This window comes from Diaphorina citri, unplaced genomic scaffold (assembly GCF_000475195.1).
Source record: "Diaphorina citri unplaced genomic scaffold, Diaci psyllid genome assembly version 1.1 scaffold625, whole genome shotgun sequence".
Classification (NCBI taxonomy): Eukaryota; Metazoa; Arthropoda; class Insecta; order Hemiptera; family Psyllidae; genus Diaphorina; species Diaphorina citri.
Window position 1 is genome coordinate 2,575 of NW_007378058.1, and position 14,235 is coordinate 16,809.

Consider the following 14,235-nt stretch of genomic DNA (forward strand, 5'->3'; position numbering starts at 1 on the left):
TGTAAATGCAGTTTCTTTGTGTTATTATGTCACAACTTTGGTGCTCACTGCAGCATTGTAGGATTTTCCCAATATCTCAATAATCCTAAAATCCAATGTTTACCTACCATGCTGGCACCGGTTGCTAGGTGCATTTAAATGTCATAGCTACTCATTTTCCTCACGAGGCTGAGTGGGCCCCGCAACAGCCAGTCACGGAATCAATCATTTGCATGATACAAATTTCTCGACCCCGCCGGGAATCGAACCCGGGTCTCCCGCGTGCAAGGCGAGCGCAGTGACCACTACGCCATGGGAGCTGACTGAACGTTATATGTTTAGGATAAAATACGCCCCGGGCGGGAGTCGAACCCATGACCTAGCGCTTCATATATCCTTCATTTTATCATTTCCAGCACGTCTTGTCCTATGTGGAGGTAGTGGTTTGGGTAAAACCACTCTACTTCGTTATCTGATCAACCGTAGCATACAGGAGTTTGATAGAGCACTAGTCATAGATTTGGATCCTGGACAGTCAGAGTTCTATCTGCCTGGTACATTATCTGCCACTCTCATTGAGGAGCCACTGCTGGGACCTAACTTCACACATATTCAGAACAGGCCTCGCCTGCCAGAGAGGTAAGCTAGAGTCCTATACAGTCTGCATATAGATGACTATTCCTCACCTAACAAAAGCTGTTTCCGCCCAACTTTTGCCTAGTTATGTCAGTTCCCATCACATAGTGGTCACTGCACTCACCTTGCATGCGGGAGACCCGGGTTCGATTTTCGGCGGAGTCAAAATATTTGTACCATACAAATGTTTAGTTCCGTGACTGGCTGTAGCAGGGCCCACTCAGCCTCGTGTGGAAAGTTCGAGTCAAAATATTTGTACCATACAAATGTTTAGTTCCGTGACTGGCTGTAGTAGGGCCCACTCAGCCTCGTGTGGAAAATTGTGTTCATTAAGAGATCAAGACCAACCTCTACATGTTATTTCAGATGCTATTTCCTAGGTGACATTAAGATCCACGCTATTACTCATAACTACCTCGCACATCTGGACGCTATATTGAATTATTGTAACAATGAGGAGAGATTCGCTTCCATCCCCTGGTTTATCAATACAATGGGATATGTGAAGGACCAGGGTATTCTATTGAACTGTCGGATTATACGAGATGCCAAGCCTACTCATGTGGTAAGACTTGAATAAATGAGTTCTAAATGGATTGGATGAAAAAATAAAAAAATATAATGAGGACATGAGTTACACAATAGGGCTGCCTGGAAGAGACTGATAAGAAACTCCGCGCCGACCCTATTTAAATAGGAAGAGGCTAGGAAGAATAAAAATATTATCATAGCGCATCTGCCGTGTAAGCTCTAGGTCGCGGGTTCTATTCCCGAGGGGAGGGGGGCGAATGTCATCCTAAACAGATAATGTTTGATCTCGGAACGGCTGGTTTTCTCCTATCCTGTCTTGGATTCTCTTCGCTTTCGGGACAATAAGACCTTAGCTGTTTTTAAAGGTCAATTTCATTGGCCTTTAAGCAAATGTCTGTGTTTTTTTTTTAAGAGGTTTGACAGAGGGAACTGTAACTGCTAGGGTCTTATCGTCCCGAAATCGAAGAGAGAAGGAAGACAGGATAGAAGGAAAGCCAGCCGTTCCGAGAACGAACATTATCCCATCAGGATAAAATCCGCCCCGGGCGGGAATTCTTCTCCCGGATAGAGCTCATTTCCGTCAGACTCAGTATACAGATCTTCTTGAGAAACATTTGAAGATTCAGTTCTTCAAAACAGTCAACAGTACTATTGGAGCACCAGTACTCATGGAACCTGAGGAGTGGGGGGATTTGTTTGAACAATGTGTCAAACCTCATCAGAATGGTAAGATCTTCCTTTATCATTACTTAATAATAAAAGGTATTGTGGACCTGTCTGTCCCCATAGAAGGACTTATCCAAACCTGGTCGACCTATATATCAAATTAAAGGTCTTTTTTACCAGGATCACGAAAATGGTGGTGCAAATTTTATCCAGAAAACCATAAAGCCAAAAAACTGGTTTTTGCCTCGACTATCAACTAGTACCTCTGCAGAGTGTCAAGAATAAACCCTTTGATAATGTGAATAAGTAAGTTTGTTCGTTGGCATGTGAGGCTAATTAGAAATGTCGAGTCCGAATCTCAGTGTTGATGAGATGTACAGAAAGAGGTAACTCAGCTGGTCGGAAGGACAGGTAGACCTGGAGGTTGTCGGCGTAGAAATGATAATGACAACCATTAAAGCAAGACGAAATGTCGTTGATAAACAGACTGAAGAGGAAGGGCCCCAGCACAGAGCCCTGAGGAACACCTGATAGGACTGGTTTCCATCCTGATCTGTCGGTGTTTGACCCAAGAACACACTGGCTGCGGCCAGACAGGTAGGACTCAAACCAGGCGACCGCGTTTTGGTCGAGGCTGAATGTCCTTAGTTTTTGCAGTAGTATTCTGTGAGAAACTAGGTCGAAAGCCTTACTGAAGTCGAACAGGATCAGGATGGTCGCCATTGTTTTGTCCATGGCAGCCTGAATGTCGTCGGATACTTTGAGCAACGTGGAGCAAGTACTATGACAGGTGATCTCTAGATCTGGGTAGGTGAGTAGGTGTGCCTCATCCCCCTCACTAATGAAATGGAATATTTTTTTTTGTGCTCAACGGAATATTATGTGTTAATTTCAGATCGCTGAAGCCAGCGGACAAACGTAAGAACGTCCTCATCGCATACTTCAGCGCCATGTATTCAGCATTGGAAACAGAATACTCGGTGAATCAGCTTACGCCGTATGGATGTCTATTGAAACATCTCCATGTAGAGGTGGTGAATAAACCTAGTGGTCAGCTGAGGAGACATGAGATACTGGCTGCTATGAATGGAGAAATGGTAGCGCTGTGTACAAGGAGCGCTAATAATGAAGTGAGCGCTGCGGAGGCGCCACAGTGCTTGGGATACGGTGAGTAAAACATTATTGAGATTGCTTGCTGCCAGTAGAAAGGGGGGTTTACGTTTACATGGCATTGAATGAACAAGTCCAAGGTCCTCACAATGCAGTAAATATTACTTTTTTTCCCTCAAGAGTTTTTTTTTTTAGAGAGAGAACTGTAAGTTCTGATGTCTTGTCGACCCAAAAGCGAAGAGAGAAGGAAGACAGGATAGGAAAAAGGTGGGAATCGAAATCTTCAAGTTAACCAGATTTTTTTTTTTGCACGTACCAAAGTGCACGTGAATTTCGAAAAAAAAAGTGTTTTCTTTCACCAATTTTATTTATTTTCATTCTAATATTGTATTATTGCAGGTATTGTGTATTGTATAGATCCAGACCGTCGGGAGCTATACCTCCTCACTCCCCTCTCCCTCACTCAGATGTGCCGAGTTAAAACTCTACAGCTTGGATCTCCTGCTGTCGCTATGCCACGTAAATTCCTGGATGCACGCTGTAAGGAATTGTATGGGGCGCGCTTACCTTACGCAACCACAGGCCAGGGACAAGTGACTAGTAAAACTCCCACGCGCACCTACCGACCACCTTCTAGGTTTCAACAACGCGCTGCTAGGAGTTCATAGTGAGGATATGCTGATGTTCCCTTGCCTGAGAGACAATGAGACTTCGTACAAGCTTAACTCATCTTTTGGGGCTGTTTGCCCCTAAACCTAAGCCTCAGGGTGGGCTTTTTAGTCCGTCCTTCCTTTATTATTACTAATAATAAAAGGTATAGTGGACGGACTATTGTATCCGCTTCGGTGTCTGTCTGTCTGTCAGTCAGTCAGTCCGTCAGTCTGTCCCCATAGAAGGACTTATCCAAACCTGGTCGACCTATATATCAAATTAAAGGTCTTTTTACCAGGATCACGAAAATGGTCACATTTTCTCACACAAATGAGCTCTAATCTTGAAATTTGTCGCGACGACCTGTGAACTCAAAGCGAGAAAGTTTTAGATAACACTTTAGTCGATCATTTAAGACCGGTTTTAGCGTCATCTATGTTAAGCTACGCCGTGCAAGGCCAATAAATGGATGGGTGACTTAAAGTTAATTGAGTAATTGTGGGATTTTTTTTTTCACATTTTCTCACACAAATGAGCTCTGATCTCGAAATTTGTCGCGACGACCTGTGAACTCAAAGCGAGAAAGTTTTAGATAACACTTCAGTCGATCATTTAAGACCGGTTTTAGCGTCATCTATGTTAAGCTACGCCGAGCAAGGCCAATAAATGGATGGGTGACTTGAACATTATATTGGGAATAAAGGGAGAACGGGCTCTAGTCTTGATTTTAAATCATTACATAAAACTAAAATCAAAAAATCAAATCAAGAATAATAATAAACTGAATATTAAACAAATTAGGTAGGTACATAGGTACTGATTTTCTCTAATCACTACGGGCTAAAAAATTCCCGGAGGGACGGACCCTGCTTGTTGTGTATGAAGTTAAGCTGGACAACGAGACTTGTGCTCGGGTCCACATTCTACAACTTTATGTAACCTCTGACCATGCTCGGAGACGGTACCCGAACAGTCTCCAAACGTTCTCAGAAATAACACACGACTGTAACGTAAGATTGTAGAACCCGGGAGTATGTGCAATACTGTGCATACGTATTTCACACAACTTGTACGAATCAGCGCATCGATGTAGTACGTTGAATATACTAGATTACTGAAGTTAAGCAACGTAGTGCTTGGCTGGTATCTGGACGGGTGACTGTCACGTGCTGCTTGGAGATTCGAGACTAGAAGACACATTGAAACTGGCTGCTCTAAACATTGATACAATAATAATATAGGTACTATTTATTCACAAGATTTATACAAATATACATGAAAAGTGTGGCTGACTGAAGAATACAGAATACATGAGGCGTTTTAGTTTCCTCCTTATGAGTATCGAAGATGAAGTTGACTTTGTTAATTTGTTATGGATAAAATAAAGTTGAAAATACCTGTTGATTTTTTACCTCATTCGATTTATTTTATTTTAATCCTTTTTTTTCAAGAGGTGTGATAGAGGGAATTCTGTAACTGCTAAGGTTTTATCGTCCCAAAAACTGAGAGAAAGGAAGACAGGATAGGAGAATGCCAGTCGTTTCGAGGACAAACCTTATCTGTTTAGGATAGTGTTCGCCTCGGGCGGGACTCGAACCCGCGACCTAGCGCTTACAAGGCAGACGTGCTACCCTCCAAGCTAGGCTAGCTTTTTAATCCATTAAATCCTTTTTAATAGTTTCTCTCCCAAATCCTTTATAATAGTTTGTTTACCTGAACTGTATGCTATTGCTATGTATTGAGCTATTAGAGCAACAGAGAGGTTATTCACTCTTCAATTTCCTCACTAGAAGGTGACTCTGGTTGTTTCCTCATCTGTTCTGCTTTCTTCTCATCTCGTAGTTTAGCACTCAAAGCTTCTTGTTTCTTCAGATATCTGAAGTGAATGATTTTCCTAATGTTAGCGTTCACGTTGGGTAAAGTCTTCTCCATGGTACGTACAGATTTCTGCAAACATTAAAGTTCAACAAGATATTAGATGGAATAATTAAAGGGGATATGGTTGGACCCCTCGTAGTTTAGCACTCAAAGCTTCTTGTTTCTTCAGATATCTGAAGTGAATGATTTTCCTAATGTTAGCGTTCACGTTGGGTAAAGTTTTCTCCATGGTACGTACAGATTTCTGCAAACATGAAAGTTCAACAAGATATTAGATGGAATAATAAAAGGGGATATGGTTGGACCAGTGGTAAAACGCCTGATTGGGATGTTAAAAGTCCCAGGTTTGAATCTTGGAGTCGATAAATAAAATTGGTTTCTTAGTACGATTGCAACTTTATCAAATACTCGTACAGTCCATTTACTATTATTATTTTATCTGGTGATGGAAATCTAGTCATTTTAGTATTCATGTAATGTTACCAATTTTTCAATATGTAGTTGAATGAAGAATTAAAATTGTCTTTTATTTAATTTTGATTTCATCGAGCTCCTCAAGTTATTTTCACCATAATAATGGTGGGTTTCACCAACCTTCTATCCAGCCTCAAACAGCCCGTTAGCTTAACAGCCCTGTTAAGGCAATACAAATTAATTAATTATATTGTTCGATCTCGGAACGGCTGGCTTTCTCCTATCCTGTCTTGGATTCTCTTCGCTTTCGGGACAATAAGACCTTAGCTGTTTTTTTTTAACAGAGGGAACTGTAACTGCTATGGTCTTATCGTCCCGAAATCGAAGAAAGAAGGAAGACAGGAGAGGAGGAAAGCCAGCCGTTCCGAGAACGAACATTATCCCATCAGGATAAAATCCTCCCCGGGCGGGAATCCAACCTGAGGCCTAGCGCTTACAAGGCAGACGCGCCACCAACCAAGCTAACTAGGCTGGCAATGTCTGTGTTTAAACTCCAACCTAATGATCCTACATACGTGGTCAATTTCATGTAATTTCAGATTCAAATCCAAGGCAAGAAACCTGATGATAATTTCCCCGCTGATCTGACACCCAGTTTTGTTCGTAAGAATGCATATCAATCTCATAGAGGTGATAGAACTATGTCTACTGGACATGATCTCGACTATCAACTAGTACCTCTGCAGAGTGTCAAGAATAAACCCTTTGATAATGTGAATAAGTAAGTTTGTTCGTTGGCATGTGAGGTTAATTAGAAACGTCGACCCCGTACAAACGGGAAAGGGTAGAGAATAAGAAATGAAGAGAGGCAGCCCTTAACTTTTAGGCTCATATCAGGCTTTTCTGGCAACGTTTTTCGCTGTGATTTCAACCAACACCTAACGAGGTTAATAGCACCCCAAATATCCAGTAACATGTGTTGTCCCCCACATGGTTACCCGTCCAGATACTAACCAAATTGGTCGAGGCTGAATGTGCTTAGTTTTTGCAGTAGTATTCTGTGGGAAACTACATCGAAAGGCTTACTGAAGTGGAACAGGATCAGGATGGTCGCCATTGTTTTGTCCATGGCGGCCTGAATGTCGTCGGATACTTTGAGCAACGCGGAGCAAGTACTATGACAGGTGATCTCTAGGTCTGGGTAGGTGAGTAGGTGTGCCTCATCCCCCTCACTAATGAAATGGAATATTTTTTTGTGCTCAACGGAATATTGTGTGTTAATTTCAGATCGCTGAAGCCAGCGGACAAACGTAAGAACGTCCTCATCGCGTACTTCAGCGCCATGTATTCAGCATTGGAAACAGAATACTCGGTGAATCAGCTTACGCCGTATGGATGTCTATTGAAACATCTCCATGTAGAGGTGGTGAATAAACCTAGTGGTCAGCTGAGGAGACATGAGATACTGGCTGCTATGAATGGAGAAATGGTAGCGCTGTGTACAAGGAGCGCTAATAATGAAGTGAGCGCTGCGGAGGCGCCACAGTGCTTGGGATATGGTGAGTAAAACATTATTGAGATTGCTTGATGCCTGTAGAAAGGGGGTTTACGTTTACATGGCATTGAAAGAACAAGTCCAAGGTCCTCACAATGCAGTAAATATTACTTTTTTTCTCAAGAGTTTTTTTGATAGAGAGAACTGTAAGTTCTGATGTCTTGTCGACCCAAAAGCGAAGAGAGAAGGAAGACAGGATAGGAGAAAGGTGGGAATCGAAGTCTTCAAGTTAACCAGATTTTTTTTGCACGTACCAAAGGACACGTGAATTTTGAAAAAAAAAGTGTTTTCTTTCACCAATTTTATTTATTTTCATTCTAATATTGTATTATTGCAGGTATTGTGTATTGTATAGATCCAGACCGTCGGGAGCTATACCTCCTCACTCCCCTCTCCCTCACTCAGATGTGCCGAGTTAAAACTCTACAGCTTGGATCTCCTGCTGTCGCTATGCCACGTAAATTCCTGGATGCACGCTGTAAGGAATTGTATGGGGCGCGCTTACCTTACGCAACCACAGGCCAGGGACAAGTGACTAGTAAAACTCCCACGCGCACCTACCGACAACCTTCTAGGTTTCAACAACGCGCTGCTAGGAGTTCATAGTGAGGATATGCTGATGTTCCCTTGCCTGAGAGACAATGAGACTTCGTACAAGCTTAACTCATCTTTTGGGGCTGTTTACCCCTATACCTAGGCCTCAGGGTGGCCTTTTTGTGTATGAAGTTAAGCTGGACAACGAGACTTGTGCTCGGTTCCACATTCTACAACTTTATGTAACCTCTGACCATGCTCGGAGACGGTATCCGAACAGTCTCCAAACATTCTCTAACACACGACTGTACCGTAAGATTGTAGAACCGGGAGTATGTGCAATCAATACTGTGCATATATATTTCACACAACTTATACGAATCAGCGCATCGGTGTAGTACGTTGAATATACTAGATTACTGAAGTTAAGCAACGTAGTGCTTGGCTGGTATCTGGACGGGTGACTATCACGTGCTGCTTGGAGATTCGAGACTAGAATACACAATGAAACTGGCAGCTCTGAACATTGATACAATAATAATATGGGTACTATTTCAGTACTGGGGGGGGGGCTTTAACTTACCTACAGTTGTCAATTTACTGAGCGCTCCTAGACTTGCAATGACAATGTCCACGTCTTCTTTCTCTGCATTTATTTTTCTCTTCATATCTCCACCACTGAGAACTTTATATGTGATACCAAGCTCTGCAAACCATTCTGCCACTTCCTGTAACACAGGTATTTTCCTTCTTAAAGTAACTATTATTTACTTATGTTAGGTTATGTTTAACAATAGTGAATTGATACTTACAAGTCTCATTATCCCGACTCGGTGTTACCTACAGGAGTAACTATTTTCAGTTGGTGACAGGCATTTTCTCTCGATATGTTTCCCCCCAAGGGACTATCACTCTGTAGCTGAGTTACAAATATACATGAAAAGTGTGGCTGACTGAAGAATACAGAATACATGAGGCGTTTTAGTTTCCTCCTTATGAGTATCGAAGATGAAATTGATTTGTTATGGATAAAATAAAGTTGAAAATACCTGTTGATTTTTTTTACCTCATTCGATTTATTTTATTTTAATACTTTTTTTTCAAGAGGTGTGATAGAGGGAATTCTGTAACTGCTAAGGTTTTATCGTCCCAAAAGCTAAGAGAAGGAAGACAGGATAGAAGAATGACATCAGTCGTTTCGAGGACAAACCTTATCTGTTTAGGATAGTGTTCGCCCCGGGCGGGAATCGAACCCGCAACCTAGTGCTTACAAGGCAGACGTGCTACCCTCCAAGCTAGGCTAGATTTTTAATCCATTAAATCCTTTTTAATAGTTTCTCTCCCAAATCCTTTATATTAGTTTCTTTACCTGAACTGTATGCTATTGCTATGTATTAAGCTATTAGAGCAACAGAGAGGTTATTCACTCTTCAATTTCCTCACTAGAAGATGACTCTGGTTGTTTCCTCATCTGTTCTGCTTTCTTCTCATCTCGTAGTTTAGCACTCAAAGCTTCCTAATTTCTGGTGCAAGTCCTGTGTCTTCAAATGTACCGAGATCTATTCTAGAAACTGCTTCATAGCCCTGAAATAAAGATTCAATTTAATTTCAGTTGTTCACTTTAACCACTCGGAATATACACTGTGTTTCATATTTTTTGATGAAAGGAGTTTGTTGCCAACGTATAACTGCTAAGGTTTTTAGTGATGTGATTTTACCCTCAATTCAGCAACAAATTATGTACCTCCTCACAATAACGTTACAAAAGCTTCCTGTTTCTTCAGATATCTGAAGTGAATGATTTTCCTAATGTTAGCGTTCACGTTGGGTAAAGTCTTCTCCATGGTACGTATAGATTTCTACAAACATGAAAGTTCAACAAGATATTAGATGGAATAATGAAAGGAAATATGGTTGGACCAGTGGTAAAACGCCTGATTGGGATGTTAAAAGTCCCAGGTTTGAGTCTTGGAGTCGATAAATAACATTGGTTTCTTAGTACGATTTCAACTTTATCAAATACTCGTACAGTCCATTTATTATTATTATTTTATCTGGTGATGGAAATCTAGTCATTTTAGTATTCTTGTAATGTTACCAATTTTTAGTCCGTCTACGAATAAACTACGGGCTAAAAAATTCCCGGAGGGACGGACCCAGCTTGTTCAGTACCTATGTATGTAGTTGAATGAAGAATTAAAATTGTCTTTTATTTAATTTTGATTTCATCAAGTTTCTCCAGTTATTTTCACCATAATAATGGTGGGTTTCACCAACCTTCTATCCAGCCTCAAACAGCCCGTTAGCTTAACAGCCCTGTTAAGCCAATACAAATTAAAAATGGAACTTAACTGGCTGTTAGCTTAACAGGAGTTCAGGAGTTCTAATGACTGAATAAATAAATATTGGTGAAATCCAAGCCCCATATGACCTTACCAGTTAAATAGGGTGCCTGCCTCTCACTTGGAAAAAAAGTTATTGTAATAGGTTCATTCCACTCTTTTTGGGTAAAAAATATTTTTCTACAAAATTTTATCTAGTTTTATTTATTTCAGTTCAATAAACCATTTCTCACCACGTAGACTTTGAAGAAAACACTTTATTTAATTTAAAATCGAGAGCAGCACTAAGTTGTGACCAACCAATACAACGCGACGTTGCCAACCAATACAAATTAAATGGAACTGGCTGTTAGCTTAACAGGAGTTCTAATGACTGAATAAATATTGGTGAAATGCAACATGGCTTTTTGTTAATGAACCATGGATCTAAGTAGTAGGTACAGAGTTTCATAGGTAACTTACCCGATGGGTGGGATAAGCATTCCTCAATACTTTGGAGAACACCAAAACTGAAGAGCAGCAAGATGGTAGAGCGAACATGGTCATTTCTTTTGATTGTGTTCCAAGTACGAATTATAAGTTTTCCTCTGTTTTATCATAAAATCTTCTGCAAACCTTTCTGCAGTTTCTGCTTTTTTCCCAAAATGAGCACTTATTCAAATTTCAAAATTTAGCGCCTTCATTTGTTTTGATAAAAGTGTGCAAGTTGCTTCAACTCTGCAATATGTCTGCAAGATCAAGGGGAGTGGTAAAAAAGTGGACCAGACACTATTCGATTTTTTTGTCTCCAAGATATATAAAAAACAGAAGAAGTAAAAGCAAAAGGGAGAACGAACGAATAGCTACTTCTCTATGGAAATTGAGATCTCCTCTGCAATCTTATATTATAAGAACGAGATCCATTCACAATAGAAACAACAAATAGTAGCTTGGAGTTCGCTTAGTTCTAGCTGGGAGCTAACAAAATAGCTTGGAGGAAAAACCTAGTTCGCTGGGAGGTAGCGCGCCTGTCTTGTTTAGCACTAGCTCGTGGGTTCGATTCCCGCAAGGGACGAACTTCATTCGAAACAGGTAAGGTTCGTTCTCGGAAAGGCTGGCTTTCTCCTATCCTGTCTTCTTTCTCCCTTTGATTTCGGGAAGATAAGACCTTAGCACTTACAGTTCCCTCTAATAAACCTCTGATAATAAAGAGCCTCTTTAGCATCGAATAGTATTATCCATTCACTCATTCACATTTCATAGTTCACACACTGATCGCTCTCTCTCGAGAACCACAACACCTAGAAAGCTGAAATTTGGTAGGCATATTCCTTTTATAGTCTAGGTGTGCAATAAGAAAGGATTTTGCGAAAATCTAAACCGATCTTGAGATATGATCAATTTTTGATCGCTAAAATCCCCATAAGAAATACACAGAGTGCAGAGACTGCGGGAGAGAAATGTTCCGCTCTCGACCAACATTTTGAGTTTTGTTTATGTTTTCAGTTTCATAACAACTATGCAGCTAATAGGGAGCACGCAGCGCGACCGTATTTTTTTTATTATTTTCCACAAGTTCGGCCATGCCTTTTCTACAAGTTTGGCCATGCCTCGGGATGAACTAGCGGGATTCCGGAGCGAAGCGACGGAATTCAGCTTACAAATTTCTTGACCCCACCGGGAATCGAACCCGGGTCTCCCGCGTGCAAGGCGAGCGCAGTGACCACTACGCCATGGGAGCTGACCATCGAATAGTATTTCTATCCCGCTAGTATCTTACCCGTGTCGTATCCAGACCGCGACTGGCTACATCAGTGCAGGATATCACGTTACAAATTCCCTGTTGGAACTTGGCTAGTTGTCCCTCTCTGATATTGAGCAACATGGCTTTGTTCAGATTACAGGCATCTATACCACTCTCCTGTAGAAACATGGACAGCCAATCACATGTCGAAGTTTTGTTACTGTGAACAAATACATGAGGACACAAAATAAATCAATAATACCGATTATCACGCCAAAACAGAGACTACTATTCTAGAAAGAACGTCGCTTTGTACGTTTCGCACTTTGCATTAGCTATGACGTTCTGATGTGTAATGGTGGCATTTTTTTCTTCCCCCCCCCAAGGTAATAACACAATATTTACTGTAATAAGCTCTTTAAAAAGTGGATAATATTTACAAATTACCTGAATATAATAACAGGAATATCGTGTTTGACATCTTGCTTGACAATCTTCAATAGTTCACTTGGTTTCTGACTAGCTCCTATCCTGAGGAACTTCTGAGGTACATGTGGTAATAGCTGGTGGGCTCTGGATGTTACAATCCTCTGTAGTGAACTCACCTGGGAACATAATATGGGTATGATGAATATTTTTTTAGGAGGTTTGATAGAGAAAACTCTAATTCTTAAAGTCTCATCGTCTTGAAAGCGAAGAGAAGGAAGACAGGATAGGATAAAACCGGCCGTTCCGAGAACGAACCCTATTTGTTTGGGATAAAATCCATCCCGGGCGGGAATCGAAACCGCGAATTAGAGCTTACAAGGCAAACGCTCTCGCCTTTCAAGCTAAATAGGCTGGCACTAAAATTCTTAGTTCTTAACTGATATGATATGAATCTTGTCCTCGGATCAAACACCAATGGGTTTTGTCTTTTGTTGTACAATGTATACTAATCAAACTAGACCAGAACAGACAAATACTTACGTCCACCACATTATCCAATATATCTCCCAAACCATCTTGCTTGACAATCTTCAATAGTTCACTTGGTTTCTGACTAGCTCCTATCCTGAGGAACTTCTGAGGTACATGTGGTAATAGCTGATGGGCTCTGGATGTTACAATCCTCTGTAGTGAACTCACCTGGGAACATAATATGGGTATGATGTTTTTTTAGGAGGTTTGATGGAGAAAACTCTAATTCTCAAGGTCTCATCGTCCCGAAAGCGAAGAGAGAAGGAAGACAGGAGAGGAGACAACCAGCCGTTCCGAGAACGAACCCTATCTGTTTGGGATAAAATCCACCCCGGGCGAGAATCAAAACCGCGAATTAGAGCTTACAAGGCAAACGCTCTCCCCTTTCAAGCTGAATAGGCTGGCACTAAAATTCTTAGTTCTTAACTGAGATAATATGAATCTTGTCCTCGGATCAAACACCAATGGGTTTTGTCTTTTGTTGTACAATGTATACTAATCAAACTAGACCAGAACAAGACAAATACTTACGTCCACCACATTATCCAATATATCTCCCAAACTAGTGGGCATGGTAGCTCCTACTAGAGTAAGCTGGAACCCTTTGCCTTCATCCAGGTCCAATCTCTGATGCTGCAACTGAAAGAAAAAGACAAGTTCAACAAATAAAACTATTTGCACCTTCCTTACACATTTCCTTTTTTTTACATTATACCTCTGAAATACCAGGAAGAAAGAGGTGAACTACAAAATTCGTACGACTAGAAACCTGATTCTGAGAAAGCAAGAAGAAAGAAAAATCAACTCACCTTCATTCGAGACAAGTAGTAAACCATCTTATCATTGAAACTATCATCGAGTAATGTATCAGCTTCATCCAGTATGACATGACGTACATTATGAGTGGACAAATTACCTGAAATAGATCACAATAAAGTTCAAATATCTCTTGGAGGGTTTCAGCAGTCATTATATACATATGTAAGTTCTGTGGGTCAACTTGATAAGGAGCACCAAAAAGGCAGTCTTTGAAGTTCTGCAAAATATATCTGCCTTTTTGGTGCTCCTTACAAAGTTCAAATAGATCGTTGCTTAAAGAAAATAACAGCGCTCAACGTAAGTAAAGACGATTTTTCTAACTTTTCAAAAGGATAAAAAATCGATATACTCGTACTGCGTGAAAGTAGGGGTTGATTTTTTTTAATTGTTGTTAAATTCTAGAGTGCCAAAAGAGGGGGGGGGGGGGTTTTAACTTA

General features: G+C 40.8%; 1 protein-coding gene across 1 annotated transcript in view; it reads right to left on the reverse strand.

Moving 5' to 3' along the window:
• Positions 1 to 14,235, reverse strand: part of LOC103510631 (probable ATP-dependent RNA helicase DDX28) — a gene marked incomplete at its 3' end in the record, with an annotated part of 24,623 nt that overhangs the window by 2,538 nt on the left and 7,850 nt on the right. The window contains exons 5-9 of the mRNA XM_026824636.1: positions 13,789 to 13,895; positions 13,511 to 13,618; positions 13,021 to 13,147; positions 12,467 to 12,497; positions 12,056 to 12,239 (exon numbers count right to left, since the gene is read on the reverse strand). Of these exons, the coding sequence (XP_026680437.1) occupies positions 12,056 to 12,239; positions 12,467 to 12,497; positions 13,021 to 13,147; positions 13,511 to 13,618; positions 13,789 to 13,895 (557 nt within the window). The remainder of the gene's footprint in view (positions 1 to 12,055; positions 12,240 to 12,466; positions 12,498 to 13,020; positions 13,148 to 13,510; positions 13,619 to 13,788; positions 13,896 to 14,235) is intronic.